Source organism: Hyaena hyaena, unplaced genomic scaffold (assembly GCF_003009895.1).
Source record: "Hyaena hyaena isolate Hyena2069 unplaced genomic scaffold, ASM300989v1 scaffold_439, whole genome shotgun sequence".
NCBI lineage: Eukaryota > Metazoa > Chordata > Mammalia > Carnivora > Hyaenidae > Hyaena > Hyaena hyaena.
Window position 1 is genome coordinate 467018 of NW_024081067.1, and position 26071 is coordinate 493088.

At 35.5% G+C, this 26071-nt stretch overlaps 1 protein-coding gene across 6 annotated transcripts in view; it reads right to left on the reverse strand.

Annotated features, from left to right (window-relative positions):
- Positions 1-26071, reverse strand: part of SMG7 (SMG7 nonsense mediated mRNA decay factor) — a 91575-nt gene that overhangs the window by 38085 nt on the left and 27419 nt on the right. For 5 of the 6 annotated variants that reach the window (XM_039252979.1, XM_039252978.1, XM_039252976.1 and 2 more), the window contains exons 2-3: positions 14635-14773; positions 346-377 (exon numbers count right to left, since the gene is read on the reverse strand). In XM_039252979.1, the coding sequence (XP_039108910.1) occupies positions 346-377; positions 14635-14750 (148 nt within the window). In that variant the 5' untranslated portion in view covers positions 14751-14773. The remainder of the gene's footprint in view (positions 1-345; positions 378-14634; positions 14774-26071) is intronic. The other variant, XM_039252975.1, reaches the window with a different exon arrangement.

Below are 26071 nucleotides of genomic sequence, written 5' to 3' on the forward strand. Positions count from 1 at the left end.
AGCTCAGGTCATGATCTCATGGTTTATGGGTCCAAGTCCCATCCTGGGGGAGCTGTCAGCACAGAGCCTGCCTAACATTCTCTCTCTTCCTCTCTCACTGCCCCTTCCCTGACAGCTCACGCATGCATGTTTTCTCTCTCTCTCTCTCAAAATAAATAAATACATAAACATTAAAAAAAAGAATTCAAAATTCAAAAACAGTAATTATTTAAAGCAAATTATAAGTCATCATCCCTTTTGGCAACTAGGACAGTGCAACAAGTAATATATAAAAGATGAGGCCCTTCCCTTAATTCCCTTAATGGTATAAAATAAACCGTGAAAACCAAATGAGCCAGCCAATACCTGTCATGTCAGCCTTCAGGACTTCTGCCTGCCTAAAAAAAGGGAAAAAAAGAACATCGGTTAAAAACAAACTAGGCCTACTCAACATAAATAATGCTAAAAGCTAAAAGTAAGGTGAAATCATATACTACATAAAGATATATAGTACCTCTATTTGTGACACTGCAAATAGTGGCCTGGCTTTAATATCCAGGGTAGCACTAGGTCTTGGCAAACTGATGCTATAACTTAAAAGTATAGAGTGTCACCATGAATTCTACAAGTAGAGCTCACATTCTTGTAGTTTTCCTCCAAATCTGATATATTTAAGATAATAGTAAATGATACTCATTAAACAAAAAATTTTCCCTTAACGCAGCCAGGAAATTCTGTTTCTCAATTCACTAACCACTGTAACTATCTCAAAATCCCCACTTTCCTCAGACGTGGATTTCTGCCTCCTTCCTGAGGTCGACCCCTTTCAGTAAAGGCTCAGGAAAAACAATGCTCAGTTACTAAACACTACGTTCACACACCCTCTTTATTCTCTCTTGTTAAAGCACAAGAGGCACTGCATCTCTTATTTAAGACCAGTAATTCCACTTGGGTAGGCTCTCTAGCTTTTAATAAGAACTCCTTTAATTACCCCCTTCCTCCTCCAATAATTTTGAAACTTCTCTCTCTATTGGATCCTTCCTTTTCTTCAGTATTTTAAACATGCCTAAGTCTGTCCGTTTTAAAATCTTCTGTCCTGCATTATCCTCCTCTGGCTGCTGTTTCTTTTCTCTCTCTCAAATTCTTCAAGAATTGCCTGTAATCAAGAGGTCCAAAAGTGAACTCATGACCCACCCCGGTTCTCTTTCTAGTGTTTTCTGTCCTACCAAATGTTATCACTGCTTTCCAACTGTGAAAGGCAGACGCCTAAAAGTCACTTATGACAACTTTCTCCCAAATCCCTGGTAATCTATCAACTCCAGAGAACTCTACCAACTAAATATATCTTTAGTGTGTGGATTTCCCTTTACTTCCTCTTCATCCACTCACATTCAAGTTATGAGCCCTCCCTTGCTGGGATTAACGCAAAGCCACCAAACGGTTTTCTCCATTTCACTCTTGCCCTATTTCATTCTGTTCTCCCACTACTGTCTGACAGATCTTTTCAAAATACAAATTCTGATCATACCAACTGCCCATTCAAATCTTTAATGATTTCTCAAGGCTCTTAGGTAAAAACTAAAATCTTTACTAAAATGTCCTACAAAGTTCTCTGTACTCTAAAAATTAGAGTCTGACCTCTGCTTCTACCATTATTCTCATCTCTCCTTGATCTTTGTGCTCTAGATTACTGGACTTCTGGTTTCTCCAATGTGCTCTGCTCCCTTCATACTCAGGGCCTTTGTAAAGAAGAGTCCCTTTCCTAGGAATACCTCTTCCCCCTTTGTCTCGTTAATTACTACTTATCCTTTGTCTCAGAAACATAACTTTCTCAAGAAATCTTACTTAATGAAGGATAGTCATATTTTACACTCTCAAAGCATTTACTTCTTCTGCATAATAGATATCACAGGTTTTAAGAATGCTCACCGTCACAACCCCTATGCCTATTAGCACAGCACCTAGCATACAGTAGGCATTCAATATCTTTTAAGCAAAAAAGGGAAAAAAATAAATCCTGTTCATACGCTTTAAAAAGTTATGTATATAAACTAATGAGATTTCCATTTCTAAAAACAAACTTGGACATAAAAGCTAGAAAATATTCAGAGGTTCTAAAATTTTTACTGTAAATATTAGGTATTTATTATCAGTTGTGAGTTTTAGTTTCATCAAAACATAATGTGAACCTTTTCATTTTCTTAGCCTTTAAAAAAATAATTTTTCTAAATTAAGTTTTCAAACAGAATCATAATTGGGTATTATACAGGTAACCACAGCCATATAAGAACCATCATTATAAGTGAATAAAACAAATAGCTATACTTTATCCTCAACTGTAACATCACATCAAATACCGTTATTCATATTACCTACTTCACTCTTTGCTTTGGGTGTTAAACTTTTGCCATTAAAAAAACAAACAACCTTTCACAAGGCTTGATGGCTTATACCATTAAAACCGAAGATCATGAAATGTAATAAAGAATACCAACTATCCTGCAGAAGATATTACATATAAACCTAATGTCAACCACAAATCAAACACTAGTAATAGATATACAATTAATAAAGAGAAAGGAATCTGAGTACATCGCTAAAGAAAGCCGGCAAATCATGAAAGAGATCAAGAAAGTATCAGAGAAAAACTACAAAAACAACCACAAAACAACTAACAAACTGGCAAAAAAAACAAAACAAAAAAAAACTTATCGATCAATAATTACTTAGAATATAAACAAACTAAATGCTGCAATCAAAAGTCACAGGGTAACAGAGTGGATAAAAAAGCAAGACCAATCTATGTGCTGCCTTCAAGAGAGTAATTTCAGACCTAAAGACACCTGCAGATTGAAAGCACATGGATGAAGAAACATTTATCATGCAAATGGCTGTCAATGGCTGTCAAAAGAAAGCCAGGTAGCAATACTTAAAGCAGACAAAATAGACTTTAAAACAAAGACTGCAACACAGAGAATGACATATATAATAATAAAGGAGACAATCTAACAAGATAACACAATTGTAAATATTTATGCACCCAATATGACAGCACTCAAATACATAAAGCAGTTAACAATAAACATAAAGAAACTAATTAGTAATAATAAAATAATAGTAGGGGACTTTAACACTTAACATCAGTTGGACAGATCATCCAACCAAAAAATCAACAAGGAGACAGTGTCTTTGAATGACACAGTGGCTCAGATGGATTTAACAGGTATATTCAGAATATTCCACCCTAATATAACTTTTCAAGTGCACATGGAACATTCTCCAGAGTAGATCACATAGTAGGCCACATAACAAATCTCAACAAATTCAAAAAGATCAAAGTCATAGCATGCATCTTTTCTGATCATAACACTATGAAACTAGAAATCAACCACAAGAAAAAATCTGCAAAGAGCACAAATACATGCTACTAAACAATGAATGGGTCAACCAAGAAATCAAAGAAATTAAAACATTACATGGAAGCAAATGAAAAGGAAAATACAATGGTCCAAAATCTCTGGGATGCAGCAAAAGCATTTCTAAGAGGGAAAATTTATAGCAATACAGGCCTATCTCAAGAAACAAGAAAAGTCTCAAATAAACAATCTAACTGTAAATCTAAAGGAACTAGAAAAAGAACAAAACCCAAAACCAGGAGAAGGAAATAAATAATAAAGAGTAGACCACAAATGATATATAAAAACTAAAAGAAACAGCCTAGTCTTAAATCTAAAGGACCCAGAAAAAGAACAACAAAAGTCAAGACCAGCAGAAGGAAAAAAATAATAAAGAGTAAAACAGAAATGTTATATAGAAACTAAAAAAATAACAGAACATACCAATGAAACCAGGAGATGGTTATTTGAAAACATCAACGAAATTGACAAACTTCTAGCTAGACTCATTAAAAAAAAAGAGAGAGAGAGCACCCAAATAAAATCACTAATGAAAGAAGAGAAATAACCAATAACACAGAAATACAAATAATTTTAAGAGATATTATGAAAAATCATATGCCAACATATTGGACAACTAAGAAGAAATAGATAAATTCCTGGAAACATATAACCTACCAAAACTAAAGCAGTAAGAAATAGAAAATTTGAACAGACTGAGATTACCAGCAAAGAAACTGAATCATTAATCAAAAAAACTCCATAAAAGCCCACAAAAGTCCAGATCTAAATAGCTTCACAGGGGAATTCTACCAAACATTTAAAAAAGATCTAACATCTATTCTTCTCAAACTATTCCAAAAAGTACAAGAAGGAAAACTTCCAAATTCATTCACTCTCTCCATTCCTGATATCAAAACCAGATAAAGACACTACCATCCAAAACAACAACAACAACAACAACCTACAGGCCAATATCTCTGATGAATATAGATGAAAAATCTTCAAAAAATATACTAGCAAACCAAATCCAACAATACATTAAAAAAAAAAATCATCATGCTCAAGTGAGATTTATTCCCAGGATGCAAGGGTGGTTCAATATTTGCCAATTAATCTGATACATCATATCAATAAAGACAGGATAAATACCATATAATCATTTCAACAGATGCAGAAAAAGCATCCAACAAAGTACAACACCCATTCATGATAAAAACACTCAATAAAACAGGTTTTGAGGGAACATACATCAACATAATAAAGGCCATATAGTAAAATCCCAGAGCGAACATCATACTTAATGTGAGGAAAAAATGAGAATCTTTCCCCTAAGGTCAGGAACAAGGCAAGGATGTCCACTCTCACCACTTCTATCAAAATAGTACTAGAAGACCTAGCCATAGCAATCAGACAACAAAAAGAAATAAAAGGTATCCAAATCAGTAAGAAAGAAGTAAAACTTTCACTATTGCAGATGACACGATATCATGTACAGAAACCCTAAAGACTCCACCAAGAAACTACTAGACCTAATAAGTGACTTCAGTAAAGTCACAGGATACAAAGTCAATAATATGGAAATCTGTTTTATTTATGTACACTTATAATGAAGCAGCAGAAAGAGAAATTAAGTAAACAATCCATTTACAACTGCACCAAAAGTAACAAAGTACTCATAATAAACTTAACCAAAGAGGTGAAAAACTTATACTCTGAAACCAAAACATTAAATGAAAAAAACTGGAGATGACACAAAGAAATGGAAAGACACATGCTTATGGATTGGAAGAACAAATATGTTACAATGTCTATACTACCGAAAGCAATCTACAGATTTAATGCAGTCCCCACCAAAATACCAACAGTATTTTTCACAGAACTAGAACATTCCTAAAATTTATACTGAACCACAAAAGACCTCAAATAGCCAAAGCAGTTTTGAAAAAGAAAAGCAAAACTCCAGACTTCAAGATACACTACAAAGCTGCAAAAATCAAAACAGTAAGGTACTGGCACATAAACAGACACAGATCAATGGAACAGAATAGAAACCCCAGAAATAAACCCACAATTATATAGTCAATTAATCTTCAACAAAGAAGGAATGAATACACATCAGGGGAAAAAAATGGTGTTGGGAAATACCAGTGCCCCCCAAAAAAGCAGCTGGATCACTTTCTTATACCATACTCAAAAATAAACTCAAAGTAGATTAAGGACCTAAATATGAGACCTGAAACCATAAAAATCCTAGAAGACAGCACAGGTAGTAATTTCTCCAACATCACCCATAGCAACATTTTCTAGAGATAGCTCCTGAGGAAAGGGAAATAAAAGCAAAAATAAACTATTGGGACATATCAAAAGAAAAAGCTTCTACACAGCAGAGGAAATAATTAAAAAAAAAAAAAAACTAAACTAAACTAAAAGGCAAACTACTGTATGGAAGAAGATATTTGCAAATATCATGTCTGATAAAGGGTTAGCATCCAAAATACAAAAAGACTATAACTCAACACGCAAAACACAAATCATCCAATTAAAAAATGGCAGAAGACATGAACAGACAATTCTCCAAAGAAGACATACAGATGGGCAAAAGACACATGAAAAGATGCTCAATAACGGGGCGCCTAAGTGGCTCAGTCAGTTAAGCATTCAACTCTTGATTTTGGCTCAGGTCATGATCTCATGGTTTGTGAGTTCGAGCCCTGCATTGGCTCCACTGACAGTGTAGAGCCTGCTTAGAATTCTCTCTCTCCCTTTCTCTCTGTTCCTCTCTGACTTGTGTGCTCTGTCTCCCAAAATGAATAATAATAAACTTAAAAAAAAAAAAAAGATATTCAACATTGATGCAAACCAAACCTACAATGAGGTATTACTTCACACCTTTCAGAATGGTGAAAATAAAACACATAAGCTGGGGCACCTGGGTGGCTCAGTCAGTTAAGCATCGGACTCTTGGTTTCAGCCCATGTCACGAACTTCAGTTTCGTGAGTTCAAGCCCTGTGTCGGGCTCTGTGCTGGCAGCATGGAGCTTGCTTGGGATTCTCTCTCTCCTCGCTCTCCCCTCCCCCCACTCGTGCTATCTGTCTCTCTCAAAATAAATAAATTTAAGGGATCCTCTTCCACTGTTGGTGGGAATACAAACTGGTGCAGCCACTGTGGAAAACAGTCTGTTGGTTCCTCCAAAAGTTAAAAAAAGAACTACCTTATAATCCAGTAATTGCACTACTGGGTATTTACCCCCAACATACAAAAACACTAATTCAAAGGGATACAATGTGTCCCTCTGTTTACTGCAGCATTATTTATGATAGCCAGATTATGGCAGCAGTCCAAATGTCCATTGATAGATGGAGAAAAAGAAGATGTGGTATAATAATATATAATTATTATTATAATTATACAAATTCTATAATTCTATCAGCCATAGAAAGAATGAAATCATGCCATTTGCAATGACATGGATGGAGCTAGAGAGTATAACGCTAAAAAAAGTAAATCAGTCAGAAAGACAAATAACATATGATTTCACTTATATGCAGAATTTAAAAAACAAAAATGAGCAAAGAAAAAAAAGAGACAGACAAACCAAGAAACAGACTGGTAACTATGGAGAATGAACAGATGGTTACCAGAGGGAAGGTGGGAAGGGTAAAATAGGTAATTAAGAGAACACTTATCATGATGAACACTGAGTAATGTATAGATTATTGAATCACTATATTATACAACTGAAACTAATATAACAATCTATATTAGTCATAAAATTAAAATTAAAAACTTAAAAAAGAAGAATGTCATATATCCTATCCCACTCATGTCAAAAGAACACATCCTTCCAAAATAAACAAACACAGAAACAAACAAAAAATACAACATCCTACCAGAGCACTAATTTATGAACCTTATACTGAGAAAGCCAGTGCTGATTATGCATCTTTACTAGACTCAACAATGTTTTCATTCTGTCCCTGAGCTGCAAAGTTACAAAGAATACATTTTACTAGGTTTCCAGACATTAGCTAAAAAATTTACACTGAAGTATACACAAGATATCTTATACTTAGAATCATGTATCTCAAGGTCATTTTCTCATTCCAAACAAGATCTGCTTATAAGTATCATTTCAGTATGCTACCATCTGCCTAATGAGGACGCCAACTTTCTTTCAAACATTTTATTGAGCATATAACAGGAACTATTTACAAACAGTCTGTTTCTCTTATAGGCCGTAAGATAATTAAGTCTAATAATGTCTAATGTAAATCTAGCGATTCTGAAGCAGGCTTCCACTGATAAAGATCAAAATTTTACTTTATATTTTTATATACTACAATCTGTCCAGGAGAAACTGTAAAACTAAAAATTCAAGCACTAACAAAAGTGCAAAAATGTCATAAAATTATCTGACATAAATGTTAAAGCATTCTGAAATTCCAGGAGTTCTGATTCCTCGGTATGACCAGAGTAGAGAGGTGCTCACCATGTGCATGGTTCTCTACTAGTTCTGAAAGAGATATATTAGCGACTAATATAATTTTGCTAAGTTGAATGGATGAAAAGATAGCTAAGTGGAAAAATCTAACAACCTGAAGATATCTAGTATTATTCCTCTTCTATAAACAAGGAAACTGAGGTTCTGAAATCTGAAATAATTTGCCCATAGTCACTAAGCAATTAGGTACAATTAAGTATAAACTTAGCTCTTTCGGATTCTAAAGTCCAGTTATTACTACTTCTTGCAAGTTAGAATTTTGAAATTCTGTGACATAAAAAGCTAACATAGACTCTGTCAACTACACACTAACATTTAAGTCATCTAGCCTAAATTAAAAGATGTTAAAATAGAAAATAAAATTCTACCAGAGATTTTTAATAAAAAAGACCACAAGAAGTAAAATTTATATTCTAGTACAGCAGTCAGCCTATGGGTGAAATTCCTTCCTTCACTCTGAATCTTTTTGTAAATAAACTTTACTGGGACATAGACATGCGCATTCATTTATGTATTGTCTATGGCTGCTTTCTGCTACAAGGGCAGAGCTGAGTAGTTGAGGCAACGACCACATGGCCCACCAAGCCTCAAATATTTATTATCTGGCCTCTTTACAGTAAACTTTGCCTCCCCTGCTCTGGGGAGTCCTTGATCAAAAAATGAGAAGTAAAATATCTGTAAGTTCCCAAACCAAATAGTTTTTCCATATGAGGAATCATCAATAGTTTCCTTAAGTATCTATTTTTATTAATATAATCTTGCTACAAAGAGAACATTAAAAAATACAGTCTCATGTAATAAATAGTAAAGTTACTATGTGGAGGCCATGCTATATTTTTGATGGCCTTAATCTGCAAACAGTTCAAAACCCTGTTAGGTTTATATACTATTATCTACTAACTCTTCCTTTTTCCTGTGTACGAAAAGTACCCATTTAGACAGGAGAGAGGGTTAAACTGAGAATTATCATCTCACAAGAGGAATCACTATCTTTCCCTTACACAATTTTATTTTTTATATAGTATATAATATACAAGAAATCAAATCAATAGACATGTGATCTTATACTGCTTTCATAAAGTCTGGTACATAATTGGCTATCTGCTTATTTTACTTCATTAAGAGAAACTATGACACCTCAACTGACCTACTGATTTTGTTAAAGACTAATATAGTTTATGGCCAATGCTTACATAAAGAGAGTTTTTAAATGTTTTCTCTTGGTAGAAGGTTCAGGCAAAATGAGGTCCTTTTTATTCTTACTTTAAGCAGAAAGAATTAATGAAAACAATGAATCAAAAATTCAAAGTCTGAAAATCACCATTCCTTCAATAATAAAATAATACCACTAAATAGTTTCAAAATACTAAATACATTGTGTCAGTTGTACTAAGAGAAAGTAAGCACTTTTACCAAGCAAGAAGAAAAAAAAGTCGTTTCAAGGCTGAATAAAATCTGAAACATTCAGTGATAAACAAATGCACTGAAAGCTAACAACCTGAAACAGTATTCTTGGAGACTGCATGAGCATCAAGATCTATAAATACATTCAATGTATTCTAATGCACTAGGTACTGAAATAGCCAATGCTATATATAGTACTTACTATTGTCAGACAATGTTCTAAGGGCTTTATATAAATTATTTAATCTATATTATGTACTATTACTGCCCCCACTTTAGATGAAGAAACCCACAGAAATAGAGGATAAGTAAGACGTCCAAGTATTAAGTCAGTAAGTAGTAAGGGTAGCGCTTTAACTCAATCAGTTTGGTTCCACTGGCTAACTCCTAACCATTACATCATAGTTCCTCCTATACAAGACTGCAAGAAAAAAAAAAAAAGAATATGTGATAGAAATAGCCCACAAAACTGGGGCTTTCAATACTTAAATATTTCACAGTAATTTTTTATAATGTCATTAGAGAAGAAAACACTAAAAGTAATCTTTAACAAGTTGATTACACATAGTACTTTCATAACAATGCAAGATAATATATAAAATAAGATAATCTTAAGGACATTAAAATTTGTGGTTAAAAATATAAGATATCTCCAAATCAGGGGCAGACACAATAGAAGATTCCTTCTACCTGAACTCCCAACCCCGTTTCTCTTATGAGCAGAACACAGGAAAATAAGCCAACATCTTTTAAACTCATAGTTGCTAAAGAAAAGCAAATTAGCTTCTTCTGTTTCAGGTGGCAAGGCTCTTTGAAATTTAAATAAAAGCCATGGTAGGTTTTATTTCAAGTTAATATGTTTACTTATCTTCACAAAGTACTAAAGAGTATTTGGAATAATAACAATATTCATCAATTATCATATCCATAATTACATGTATCATTAATTATTTGTTCAAAATAATAGGCCAGATACCGTAAGGTGAGTGTGAGCCTACACACGCAAGCACACAAATACACAATCTACAGATCTCTACGACATCACCAAGTAGCACTGGATTAATGAAAAGGAAATCGTATTGCTCTACTTTTGGATTTCACACAGAGAAGGATATCTAGGGAAGATGTTGCTCCTAAAGGAGCTTGTCTCAGTAAGAAACTAAAACACTAATTTGCTTTCTCTCTATGGCACTTTTCCAGTTTGTCATAATTTTCAAACCTCCTGACATTATTCCATTGCTCTACATTACATTTATCCTACAATTTCTATTATTTGAAACTGTGTATCTTGTTTTATTAAGGGCCAAACCTCTCTGGAAGTATCAAAGGATAAGAAGTTCTTCCAGGCAGAGAAAAGAGCACAATAAAGGAAGCTGAGTCAGTGGACGCGGGAGATGGGAACATAAAGTACAAGAGGTCAGGAGATGAGCTGGTGAAGCAAGGCAGACAGCAGACTGTGAGACCTTGCATGAAAGGTTAATGAGCTCGGACTCTGTCTTATAAACAACAGGCAACCAGTGCTGAGTTTTAAGCAGGAGCACAGCATTGTCAGAATTGCATTTTTTAAAAAGATTACAACAACATGCGTGGAAGATGGCTTTTAAAAGGCCAAGTCTAGAAGGAAGTAACAACAGAGAGAAGACAGAAAAACCTAGATTCAAGAAACACGTTAGTAAAATCAGTAGAAGGAAAGACAAAGCTGAGAAAACAGTCCAAATCATTCCCAGATGGTTAGCTTGGACAGCTGGGTATATGAGAAAGTAAGGGTATAAAGGGTATAAACAGGAACTTAGAGATCAAGTGTCAGGCACAGAGGAGCCATTAAGACTAGGGATATACTGCTGGAGTGACCAGCACGTCGATGGTAGTTAAAATTAGAAGAAAAATGTCAGAATGGCAGAAGGGAGAAACTAGCTCTCAATTTTCATTCTTTTTTTAATTTGAGTATAATTGACACACAATGTTAGTTTCAGACTGTACAACACAGTGATTCAACAACTCTATCTGTTACACTATACTCAGCACCATCTATCACTATATAATGATATTATAAAACCACTGACCATATTCCTTATGCTATACCTTTAAGTCTTGTGACTTATTCTTTCCATAACTGGAAGCCTATATCTCCTTCTCCCCTTCGTCCATTTATTTTGCCTGTCCCATCCTCTTCTGGCAACCATCAGTTTGTTTTCTGTATTTACAGGTCTGATTCTGCTTTTTGTTTGTTTCTTCACTTGTTTTGTTTTTGTGGATTCCACATGTAAGTGAAATTATATAGTTCCTCAAAAAATTAAAAATAGAAATACCATATAATCCAATAATGTCTACTGGGTACTTACCCATAGAAAATTAAAACACTAACCTGAAAAGATGTATGTATCCTTATGTTTACTGAATCACTATTTACAATAGTCAAGATATGGAAGCAACCCAAGTGTCCATCGACAGATGAATGGATAAAGAAGATGTAGCATGTATACACAATGTACCCATATGGCCACAAAAAGGATGAGATCTTGCCATCTGAGACAACATGGATGGACCTAGAGGTTATTGTGCTAAGTGAAGTCAGAGAGAGAAAGACTCATACTCATTTTCAAGGGGCAGATTACTCTAAGGATTAGAAACCAGGTTGGATTGGGTGATATAAGAGTCAATAATAGCCCCGTCAAGAGAAGAGACAATGTCAAATTGCAGGAGGTTGAGGAACAAATAAGAAGACATAGTTTAGGTCAATTCTTAGAGTGCTAGGCAGTGAAGAAAAAGGGAAGAGGGCTATGATAAAGAGAAGTTTCTTTTTTTTAATAATGGTAGAGCCTTAAACATGTTTAAAACGAAGAAATGAAGCTAGGAGAATGGAATAGGTTGAATACTTAAGAAAATGAGAATGGGGTGTCTGGGTGGCTCAGTCAGCTAAGCGTCCGACTTCAGCTCAGGTAATGATCTCACAATTTGTGAGTTCGAGCCCCGCGTCGGGTTCTGTACTGACAGCTCAGAGCCTGGAGCTGCTTCAGATTCTGTGTCTCCCTCTCTCTCTGCCCCTCCACTGTCCACGATCTGTCTCTCTTGCTCTCAAAAATAAATAAAACATAAAAAAAAATTTTTTTTAATGAGAACAAAACTGATAGTGGATAATTCTGGAAGAGATGAAAGGAAATGATAATGTGAATAATATGACAGGAGACCAGACTGGCTTTGAAAAGCAGCAGGATGAAACTAGAGGGAGGTGAGAGTCGATAGAAATGTGCCAGAAGAATCTGGGAGTGGTGTAGGGTGAGGGAGTGTCAAGAGAATTCACAGCTACACACACTGCATCACTTTCAGAGATAAAGTAGGAGATGAAATCAGTGTCTGAACTTAAGTGGTAACTAAGGAGAATGGTGAATCTTTAGGATAATTACAAAATGAATAGGAAAGGGAGGCTTAACAAAAGCAAAAAAAAGAACTGAGAGAAAGTATTAAGAGGTGTATGGATTACACACAATGAAAAAATATGAAAACATATACAACTAGTAAATGCAAATTAAAAAAGGTAAATATTTTTACTCCAAATAGTAAAAATAACAATACATATGCTAGCCTTAATAACGGTAGGTACTACTTCTAAGGAACTCAAAATAAAGCAGAAGATACAAAGACGCATACAGATGATTTCAATAGACTACAGTTGAGTTCAGGGATAAAGACGTATGCCTATAATTCAAATAGAGAAAGAGCCAGTGGGAGTGAGGAAGACAACAGCATTCAGGGCTGTATCCCTAACACCTAGAATAATGCCTGGTATATGGTAGCTGTCCACTAAAATTTTGTCAAATTAATGAATGGTAAAATGTGCATCATATAGGAAACAATTTCATGCAATGGAAAATAGCACAGAATAAAAAGGACTTAGGTCTGGAATTTCTTTCCAGAAAACTTCAATTTCCTCATCTGTAAAACAGGGAAACAAACTCCCTTTTAGAAATGAGAAATAAACAAGACAACCAGTAAGTGAAAAGAACCTAAGTGAAAACTCTAAGAGGGAGCACTGCACTCGGATTATAACATCACTACTACAATGACCAAATTAGTTTTGCTAAACTGGTTTCTGACATAGGATCCTTTCTGGATCAGCACACAGGGTTGCAGAAGACAACATTCCAAGATGGGGGTCAAAAATTCTATGTCATCTACTACCACATAATGCTAAATGACAAAAGAAAGAGAAACTTTACATGTCATGAGGACCACATTGTTAGTATGTACAGAAAATGAAACCAGAGGTAGATAAGTTAAAGTTGCAAAATAATGTTATTTCTTTTTTGTTTCTCTCCAAACATTAGTTTTGATTACATAACTTAAAACACATTTTAAATACTGGACCTGATAACACATCAAGCAAACTATAAAATACAGTAACATCATGATAATTGATTATAGACTCTAAACTCATCTGTTAAGATTTAACAGCCTAATGATAATAGAGTTTGATCATTTAGTATTTGCTAGGTCCTGTTTACCTGCTTTCATATATTACATCTTTAATTCACAAAACAAATCTATCAGGTTAAATAGTAAGAGTATCCTCATTTTGCTGACGAGGAAACAAGGACACAGAGTGGTTAATAACCTGCTGAAAGTGGCATAAGTAGGAAGTGGCAGAGCTTAGTTTCCACCTCTAGTCTGGTTCCAGCAGGTCTTCTGGAATGGCCTGGCTATAGGTGTCACTGTCATGGTATCAAATTTTAGAGGCAACTATCACTTCTCGTCTAAAAGCCCCATCTCTGAGTTCGGATACCTTCACACATTTCTGTCATTATAACTGTCATTACAAGCTGCTGTGACAAGAGGTTCTAACTCATCATGTGGTTAGAGAGGTCTTGCATGCAATCATTACCTATTTCTATATGCATCAGGGAGGCTGGACTGCAGACACAGAGAACTAAAAAGAGCTGATGATGCTCCCTGTACTCAAATGAACTGCTATATATGTAACCCAAAACACAGGAAGTTTCATACCAAAGGATAATCCAGAAGATGGATCACGTGTCCCTAACGTATCATAAATATTCAGAGACCTCATACATAAACATAAAAATGTCTTGTATTTACGTTAGTAAGCTTTAAAACTTTCCTTCAACTACAATACGTAATTGCTCATGACAAAGTAAATATATGCCAAAGTTCTCGTGAAGCCACATTAAGTTAAAAAAATAAAAATTAGCTCTCCCCTTCCCCATCCTGGCCAATATCAAATGCTTTGCAAAGTCTCTAACTTTTCTAGCAGTGCTCATAGGATATGCATACTTTAACATACATCTCTAAAAGAAATACAAATATGAAGAAATCCCTTGTAATTTTTATCCTACCTAATATTACTTGATTTCAGATGCTCCTCTGATTTCAAGTTTCCGGTCCTCATCTGGGACTTAAATGAAACGTTTTCTCCCACAATGACTATCTGCAAGAACATCCAATTTCTCATAAGGTAGAATGGTTTAAGACATTCTAGACAGAGGAGAGGAGGAAAATATGAGTTAACCCACAATAACAGAGAACTCCTTTGAAAAATAATTATTTTCTCTTTATTTGAAATGATTTAATGTAAAGGCAAATGAAAAATACCAAAGCTTTTTTCTTTCTGTATTAAGTTTCTTAGAATACACATTTTTAAATTGTTCTGTATATTTCTAACATTTTAGTTTTAGATCTAAATGTTATCTAATCCCCCCCCCCCCCTCTGAAACCTGAGTGATCTCTATCAGGACAAACAAATACCAGTTACCCAGCAGGGTTTTGCAGTTCTAAGGTGAGAGTGCCCTGCAGAACACAGGAGCAGATGGCTGGTCCAAACCAGACTGCTTACCAGAGGAAAAACATGTAAAGCTATTAAACCACAATTGCAGGTGGTATGAATCATGTTTAAATTTTAAGATCAGCTAAAAATGGCAGGTTTTTAGATCTTTATTCACTCACTGAACAAGATTTAGTCATGTTTATGTGCTAGATATAGTGTGAAGGACTGGGTAGACCATGATGAACAAAAGAGATATGGTCCCTGACATGGATTTAAAATTTAATGTGGAGACAGACCCACAAGGAAGGAGAAGGCAATAAAAGGTAGTGGTTAAAAGCATGGGTGTGGTTGTCACACTGCATTTAATTGCATGCAGGGAATAGCCAAGGCAAAGGAAACACATAGCAAAATTCCTTAAGGACATCAATTTAACTCAAAGATTTGAACAAAGTAAGTTAAGTAAATATTACTGGCTACTGATAATTGCTTATATTTACAATTATTATGTGGCAAATTCTGTGTTCAATGTTCCATATGCATGATCTCAAAGAATGGGAATATAATGGAATAGTTACATGTCTTGTATTCACAACCGTGTTCAAAGCAAGCTCTGCCACTAACGACCTGTGTGACCTTGGGAAATTCACTTCTCTATGCCCCAGTTTTGTTAGAAGTCAGAAGAAGATAATAAATGTACCTACCTCACTGAGAGGTTTTGAGGATTAAATGAGGTAACAGGAATAAACCACTTAGGCCTGTTACTTGGTAAGCCCTCAAAAATTATTAGCTATTATTGTCATTGTTATTACCATTATAGTTATTATTAGTCCTCCCAACAATCCTAAGATAGAAGTGTTATTTATTATTCTTCTCATTCTGTAAATTAGGAATTTGAAGCTAAGAACTCACAAACTAATCAATTCTAGAATAGAAGACAAAGTTATTAATAATATTTTAATAATAAAACACCAGGCTTAAGAGAAATTTCAAACATTCAAGGAGGTCTATGTGACTTTGTCTCCTTACTTCCAAAGCATAGATTCAATCTCTGGTGACTTTAGTTGTATTTTAGGGGAAAAACCTGAGAAAATACTGCATGATAAAACCCAAGCTCCTTAGCATACCGTGTGAGGTCCCATGGCTCTCCATTTTATACTTTATGACCTAGTTAAACTAAATTACTTTTAGTTCATAGCTATTGTGCTCCTCAGTATCTTTTTTCATGCTCTTTCACTCAACCTGGAATGCCTCCTTCTTCCCTTCTTTTCTGGTTAACCCCTTATTTTTTAAAAAAAATTTTTTTTTAATGTTTTTATTTAAGAGAGAGACAGAGAAACAGAGAGAGAGACAGCAAGCAGGGAAGGGGAGGGACAGAGAGAGAGAGACACACACATACACACAGAAGCCAAAGCAGGCTCTGTACTGACGGCTCAGAGCCCCATACAGGGCTCGAACTCATGTACCATGATATCACGGCCTGAGTCAAAGTCAGATGCTTAGCCAACTGAGCCATCCAAGTGACCACCCCCTCCCCCCCCACCCGCCTCATTTAAGACTCAGCAACTTTTATTTTTTAATTTTTTTTTTTAATTCAGCAACTTTTATAGGAGGGCTTTGGCTTGACCAAGCACCCCAGTACATCTTACTGCCCAATTCTATCTCAGCACCCGTAGCACTGTGATGAAGTATTTCAACTACAGACTGTTCTGTGCAACTCTGTATATCTGGTGCCCAACAATGCCTGCCAAGCTAAAGTGTATCAAATAAATTTATGTTAATTTGGGCTAAAATAGTCTCTCAAAAAGGCCAAGACTGTAAAAACTCAAAGTTTCTCAAAACTGACAACAGTCTCAAAAGTCCAAGAAAACAATTTGAAAGATTTTTTTTTTATCTGATAACCAGGAATATAACATACTTTTAAATTCAGAAAACCTACCATTTTATATAGCCAATTAGAGAAGTCCATGATCATTTACTTGGTTCTCTGAAATTCAGACTGTTTTCCACACACTAGGATCTATACAGTACATATAGTACACTACATATTTCTACAGAAATACATAATCTGAAACCTCAATAGAACATGGATAAATCCAACAACCCAAATGAGTTAAATTTAGATTAAGCCATTAACTAGAAGGCTATTTCCCCTCATCTTAACTTTTATATTAGATGAGGTATGCCAAAACAATGGTTTTCAACTCTACTGGACCCAATACTTTTGGGGGGAAAAACGCATTCTATGTAATAACTCTGTGCCTTCTGGAAATAAAATACAAGATATTAAACTATTTATTTAATACATTAAAAATGAAAACTAAATGCCTTTTATGTAAAAAAAAAGGAAAAACAATTTTCAATAAAATTAGCATCTGAATATATAAACAAGCAGGTAAGACTCTCTCTGAAGTTATAATGAAGTAAATGCTTGCAGACACTTTTAATGGTAAGACAAGGTTAAGAGAATTCCAAAAAAGGCAGAAAAATGAAAGCCAAAATATAATTAGGCACTAGAGTTAAAATGAGTATCAATCTAAAATTGACTAGACTTATTGGAAATGGCAATAAGGGAAAGAAATGACATAGGGGCAACATGACAAGACAAAGTACAAAGAGGTGATTTGAAGAAAACAAGTATGTGACTATTATCCTTCAATAGGTGACATGGAACAAAAACTACATTTAAAAAAAAAAAGAGCAAAGAACCTTTATATAATGTAAAACACCATATAAATTAAGGTTAAACAAAAATAAAGTACTACTTCCCAATGTGGAGTAGGGAGATAATATGTGAAATGGACAAGTTAATTAACTCAAATAGCTAGATGCTGATTTAATTAAATAAAAGAATCTATAAATTATTATAGTACATACAGTATTGTCTACTTTTTGGTGGTCTCTGAAATTAAAAATACAAGACATACAAAAATCAAGTCTGATTTTTCTACCAAAAAACCACTATTTAGCTTGTATCTCCAGACATCAGTTTTACCTAGTCAGGTTCCTTCTTTATTATTTTCCTCTCTGACTAAAGAAAGAGGTGGTATATTAAAATCAAACAATTTACCAAATATTAATAATTTAAGAAATGAACAGGTCACAGAGGGCCTATGGATGATTGTTATATTAATATTAATGACCCCCAATGAATCACACACCACCTGGCATCTGCACCTTATTGATTCCCTTTACACACTGAACCTGAACAGGCCACGTGACTTACTTTGGCCCACTGGATTTTATCAAATATGATACACAGGCTTGATAAACACTTATGCATTTGAGCCTGCCCTTTTGCTACCACCACCACCATGTTATGAAGTTAAGGATGACAGACCACTTGGAAAAAAGAGACTCCATTTTCCTACCTATCACAACCATCTCAGTTGAGAGTCTAGACATTTGAGGAATGTTGTTTTGGACCATTCAGGCCAGGCTGAGCCACAGCTGACCAAGACATCCAACTTGACCTAGATGGTCTGAGACATGAGAAACCTTTGGAGATGTTGAGCAAAGAGGTGAAATAATCTAACCTAGATTTTAACAGGTTCCACCTGGCTGCTATATTGAGCATTAACTGACTTAAAGTATTTGGCAGTAGTAGAGATGGTTGTGATCAGACTCTGACCAGCAACAGCATTTGCTGAGTGAAGGAAAAAAAAGAGAAAGAATTTTAAAAATGATTCATGGTTTTCAGCATAAGCAGCTAGAACTGGGGATGTGCCATTTGCTAACAAGAGGAAGATGATAGAAATAGGTATAGGAGGAAAGAAAGAGTCCATTTTAGGACAACAGTGCCTGGCACATGGTATTATATAAGCTCTTGCTATTGTTTTTGATAACAATGGTTACTCTGAGAAGATTATTATACATCCAAGAGAATGAACTGGTAGGTAGGTGGAGTCTGGGGTTTACAGGAAAGGTTTGGACTATAGGTATTCATTTGGGAGTCATCAGCATATAGACATACCTCACTTTATTGTGGTTTTGCTTTATTGTAATTCACAGATAGTGTGGGGGGGGTTGGGTTTTTTGTTTTGTTTTTTTTTAACAAATAGAAGGTGTGCGGCAAGCTGGCATCAAACAAGTCTATTGGCATCATTTTTCAAACAGCATTTGCTCATTTTGTGTCTCTGTGTCATGTTTTGGTAATTCTAACAATATTTCAAAACGTTTTCAACATTATACTTGTTATGATGATCTGTGATTAGTGATCTTTGATGTTATTATTTTAATTGTTTTGGGACACCACAAACCATACCCATATAAGACAATGAACTTAATAAATGTGGTGTTCTGACTGCTTCATCGACTGGCCATTCCCTATTTCTCTCCCTCTCCTTTGGCCTTCCTATTCCCTGAAGCACAATAATCGAAACTAGGCCAATTAATAACCCTACAACAGCATCTAAGTGTTCAAATGGAAAGGAAGAGTTGCACGTCTCTCACTTTAAATCAAAAGCTAGAAATGATTAAGCTAAGTGAGGATGGCATGCTGAAAGCCAAGGTAGGCCAAAAGCTTGTACACACACACAAAAAAAAGTTACTGAAGGAAATTACAAGTGCTACTCCAGTGAACACACAAATGATAAAGCAAAAGAGCTTACTGTTGATGTGATAAAGTCTGAGTGGTCTAAATATATCAAACCAGCCACAACCTTCCCGTAGGCCAAAGCCTATTCCAGAGCAAGGCCCTAACTCTTCAATTCTATGCTGGCTGAGAGGTGAGGAAGCTGCAGAAGAAAAGTTGAAAACTTAGCAGAGTTTGGTTCATGAGGTTTGAGGAAAGAAGCCATCTCCATAACATAAAAGGGCGAGATGAAACAGCAGGTGCTGATACAGAAGCTGCAGCAAGTTATCCAGAAGATCTAGCCAAGATCATTTGTGAAGATGACCACACTAAACAAGGCTCTCTATGTAGACAAAAGAGCCTTATATTGGAAGAAGATGTCAGCTAGGACTTTCATAGCTAGAGAGGAGAAGTCAATGCCACGTTTCAAAACTACAAAGGACAGGCTGACTCAACTGTTAGGGGCTAATGCAGCTGGTGACTTGAAGTTGAAGCTAATGCTCATTTACCATTCCAAAAATCCTAGGGCCACTAAGAACTATGCCAAATCTACTCTGTCTGTGTACTCTATAAATGGAACCACAAAGCCTGGATCACAGCATATCTGTTTACAACATGATTTACTGAAATAAACATTTAAGTTTATTTTTGAGAGAGAGAGAGAGAGAATGAATGAATGAATGAATATGAATATGAATGAATATGAATATCCCAAGCAGGCTCCACGTTGTCAGCACACAGCCCAATACGCGGCTTAATCTCATGAACAATGAGATCATGACCTGAGCCAAAAATAAGGGTCAGACGCTTAACCAACTGAGTCACCTAGGGGTTCCTACCGAATACTTTAAACCCACTGTTGAGACCTACTGCTCAGTAACAAAGATTCCTTTCAAAATATTACCACTCGCTGAGAGCACACCTGGTCACCGAAGAACTCTGATGGAGATGGACAAAAGATTAATGTTATTTTCATGCCTGCTAACACAACATCTGTTCTGTAGCCCATGAATCAAAGAGTAATTGAGATTTTCAAGACTTTTTATATAAAAAATATATTTCATAACACTATAGCTACCATTGATAGTGACTCCTCTGATGGATCTGGGCAAAGTCAACTGAAAACCTTCTGAAAAGGATTCCCTATCGTAGATGCCATTAAGAGCATTCAAGGTTCATGTGAAGAGGTCAAAATATCAACGTTAACAGGAGTTTGGAAGAAGCTGATTATTACAACCCTCATAGATGATTTGAGGAGTTCAAGACTTTAGTGGAGTAAGATGTGGTGGAAAGGGCAAGAACACGAGAATTAAAAGTGGAGCCTGACACCCTCCTACACTGTTGGTGGGAATGTAAACTGGTGCAGCCCCTCTGGAAAACAGTGTGGAGGTTCCTCAAAAAATTAACAATAGAACTCCCCTAGGACCCAGCAATAGCACTGCTAGGAATTTACCCAATGGATACAGGAGTGCTGATGCATATGGGGTACATGTACCCCAATGTTCATAGCAGCACTGTCAACAATAGCCAAATCATGGAAAGTGCCTAAATGTCCATCAACGGACAAATGGATCAAGAAGATGTGGTTTATCTATACAATGGAATACTACATGGCAATGAGAAAGAATGAAATCTGACCATTTGTAACAACGTGGATGGAACTCAAGGGTGTTAGGCTAAGCGAAATAAGTCAGGCAGAGAAAGACAGATACCGTATGTTTTCACTTATAAGTGGAACAGGAGAAACTTAACAGAGGACCGTGGGGGAGAGGAAGGGGAAAAAATAGTTGGGGAGAGGAAGGGAAGCAAACCATGAGAGACTCTTGAATACTGAGAACAAACTGAGGGCTGATGAGGGTGGGGGAGAGGGGAAGGGGGGTGATGGGCATGGAAGAGGGCACTTGTTGGGATAAGCACTGGGTGTTATATGGAAACCAACTTGACAATAACCTATGAAAGAAAAAAAAAGTGGACTCTGAAGAGGGGACTTAACTGCTGCAAATCTCATGACAAAACTTCAACAGATGAGGAGCAGATTCTTATGGATGAGCAAAGAAACTGATTTCTTGAGATGGAATCTACTCCTGGTGAAGATGCTAGGAAAACTGGTGAAATGACAACAAAGGATTTAGAATATTATATAAACATGGTTGCTAAAGAAGCAGCAGCAGGTTTAAAAGGATAGACTCCAATTTTGAAAGAAGTTCTACCGTGGGTAAAATGCCATCCAACAGCATCAAATGCTACAGAGAAATCATTTGTGAAAGGAAGAGTTAATCGACGTGGCAAATTTCATTGCCTTATTTTTAAAAACTGCCAACTCCAACCTTCAGCAACCACCACCATGATCAGCCAGCAGCTACCAATATCAAGCCAAGATACTCTACAAGATAATCTACCAGCAAAAAAATTACGACTCACTTGAAGTTCAGATGATGGTTAGCATTTTTTAGCAATAAAGCATTTTTTAATTAAAGTATGTATATTGGCTTTTTATTTTATTTTTTAATTTTTAATATTTTTTATTTATTTCTGAGAGAGAGAGAGAGAGAGAGAGAGAAAGCATGAGCAGGGGAGGGTCAGAGAGACAGGGAGATACAGAATCTGAAACAGGCCCCAGGCTCTGAGCTGTCAGCACAGAGCCCGATGTGGGGCTCGAACCCACGAACTGTGAGATCATGACCTGAGCCGAAGTGGGACGCTTAACCGACTGAGCCACCCAGGTGCCCCTGTACATTGGTTTTTTAGACAAATTGCTATTGGACACTTAATAAACTATAGTGTAATGTATGTGTAACTTTTATATACCTGGGAAACCAAAAATTCATTTGACTTACTTTACTGCAATATCCACCCTACTGTGGTGGTTTGGAACTAAACCTACAATATCTCCAAGGTGTGCCTGAGAGGCCAAAGATGAGAAGGCAGAGCAGTAAAAAGACTGAGAACTAACAGCCAGAGAGTTACGTGGAAAATTTGTTTAAGATTTTATTTTTAAGTAATCTCTACACTCCATGTGTGGCTCAAACTTACAACCCTAAGATCAGGAGGTGCATGCTCTACTGAGTCAGCCAGGCACCCAGGAGGAAAATTTGTTGAACATGGTGTCCTAGAAGCCAAATGAAGAAAGAGCTTCAAGAAGTGGTACAGAATCAATAAGTGCTGCTGATGCATCAAGTAAAATGAGGCCTGAGGACTGACTATTGGATTTAGCAATGTGGAAGGCACTGGGGGTCTTATTAAGAATGATTTTGGTGGAAAAGTGGAAGGCTAACCCTATGGTTTGACCTCAATAGAAAATAGGAAAGGAAGTGAGACTAAGCCTGAGTTTAAACATCATTATTAAGGGAAGAGAGAGGCAGAACTGGAGGGAGATATGAGGGTCAAAAGAGTTCTGAAGATGGGATACGTAACAGGTTTTCTATGGGACAGAATGGGATAAACAATATGGGAAGGACTCAAGGGAGGAAAAAAGGATGAAAACAGTTTCATGAATGTCATGGGGGCCTGTTTAAATACTGCACATGTTTAAAAGGGGAAAAAAGTCCTTTAATAAAAAAAGAATAAAATGTAAAGTCAGTATATAAAGAAGGAAAGTCAACTAATAATTATTGGGGATCTAAAAAAATGGCAAGTGAATCACATAAACCATTCCCACTTTGATTTTCATAGCAACGTAAAATAACTACTATTTTTCCAATGTGTAAATACGGCTCAGAGTTAGGAAACTTGCCCAAGATCACAAAGACAGTATGTGCGATGACTAGGATTCAAATCCAGGTATATCAGAATTCCAGAGCCTAAACTTCTATTCATTATTCCATGATTCATGACAGATTTCAATTTTCATCAATTCTCAGATTCTAAATTGTGAATATTTTATGGCTTATGATTTATTCTGAGTTTGCCTTTTTAACAGCATAAGACCCACCCATAACTTTTTTCCCTTAAACCCAAAAAACTTATTCAGGAAATGTTCCTGGTTTTATCCTCTAGAATAGTTTCTATTCCAGGAGGTCTCTCTAGATGTTATTTCCACTCTCTCATCATAGCAAAATAAAAACCTCAATTTTTAGAGAATTCTGATTAGTAAGACAACTTCCATATAACACAGGTTTACTATATTTTCTTGCATGAATTATACAGGAGAAGTTAATGCACACAGACTTCAGTAGCAACAACAGAATGTTCCTAGGAGTGAGCTTAAGTCATCACTGCTAACAATATTCCTTATGCTTAGGGCCAAAGTTACTCATAGAACAAGTTCCTGAATATATGATTGAAAAAGAAGGGGAGGGGACACCTTCATGGACAAATCTTCGGTCTATACAACTTAGATAAATAACATCAAACATAAATATCGAACAGATTTTATTATACTCTCCTAGTCCCGCTCCTCTAAAATATAAAAAGCAAGGATATGTCCTGGCCTCTCTATTATTCCTACATTACTCAAAATCTAGCTTTTAAGTTCTTACATTTACAACTTGCTATTATATTAACAAAATCAAATTACCAGGGCAACAGACCCCAAGAAGTTATGAGTTTATATCAATTCTGGCTCATATTATATGAAAAATATTTGAAGAAATAACAGAATACTTTTTAAATCTGATTGAAGTTATAAACCAACAGATCTAAGAAGCTCAACAAACTGAGCATTTAAACACAAAAGAAAACCATACAAAAGCACTGTAATCAACTGGCTGAAATTGAATGATAAAGAAAGAGAAAATTTTCAGAGCAGGCACAGAAAAAGATAAATCATTTAAGGAAGAATAAAGAATAATGTCCAAATTCTTATCAGAAAAAAATGTAAGCCAGAAGGTAATGGACTAACATCTTCAAGATATTGGGGGGTGGGGAAGGCATGAAGAAGCCCTGTCAAACCTGTAAACTGTATATCCAGCACAAATATCCTTTGAAACTAAAGATGAACTAAGATCGTTCTCACAAACACAAAAGCTGAGGAAACTTGATGCCAGCAAATCAATTCTGTAAGGAATATTAAAAAGGAAGTTCTTGAAGCTGGGGGAAAAAAATGGCAACACACAGAAACCTGGAACTACACAGAGATGAAGAATACAAGAAAAGAAAAAAATGTAAGTAAATACAAAATAAATTTTTTCTCTGTTTTTAACTTTCCTTAAAAGTTAACTGACTTTTAAACAAAAATAGCACGTAGTCTAGGATTTAAAACAAATAAAGTGGGGGGAGGGGAGCAGAGGGTGGCACCTAGCTGGTTCAGAGCATGCAGCTCTTGATCTTGGGGTCATGAGTTCGAGTCCCAAGATTAGGTGTAGAGATTACTAAAAGAAGTAAACTTTACATAAAATAAAATGCAGAAAATGTTTGACAATAACAGTATAAACAAAAGGAGAGGGAAATGATATTATACTGCTTAAAACTTCACTTTATATATAAAGTAGTATAATATAAAAATGCATATTGTAAATCCCAGTGCAACACAAAAAGAGGAGGATACCTAATAAACCAATAAAAGAGATAAAATAAAAACAGAAATAAAGAAAAACAGATAAACCTACAATTATTTCACAACTCCTCTAAGTGATAGAAGAAACGGGCAGAAAACTAGTAAAATTAAACCAATACTATCAACTAAAGAGATCTAGTTGGCATTTATAAAAAATTTTACCCAACAGAAGAATACACGTTCTTTCAAGTGCACCAAGGGAGACCATAAGCAAACCACAAAATAACTCTTCAAAAATGTAAAATAATTAAAATCACAGAACTGTAAGTCAATACAGAAAGAGAGCTGGAAAAATCCTCACATTTGGAATTGAAATAATACATTTCTTAATAATCATGGGGCACAGAAGAAATCACAAAGGGAATTGGAAAGCATTTAAAACTGAATGAAAATGGAAACACATAATGTGTAAGATGGAATAAAGGCAGTGCTCAGAGAGCTTTTTACAGCTTTAGAGGCTTACATTAAAATAAAAAAGTCTAAAAGCATTAACCTAAGGTCTACCTTAAGCTGTAAAAGAGTGTATTAAACCAAAATTAGGTAGAAGAAAACAATGAAAAGCAAAAAACAAAAACAGAAAACAAGTAAAAGCTAACTTTAAAAGGATCAATATAATTCTCCCCAAACTTATCTACAGTTACATTATAATTCCAGTCAAAACTCTAGCTGGTTGTTTTGGTGGAAACTGACAGACTGGCTTTAAAATTTATCTGGAAATGAAGAATCTAGAATAACCCAAACAATGTATTCAAAAAGAATAAAGTTGGGAGAACTTACACCAGCCGATTTCAAAATTTAGAGCTGTGATATGGTAATGGTATAAGAACAGATACACAAATCAATGGAACAGAATAGAGTACAGAAACAAACTCATGTACTCATGTATGTAGGTATATGCACATGAATGTATCTGTGTGGACAGCCAAATGATTTTTTAACAAAAGT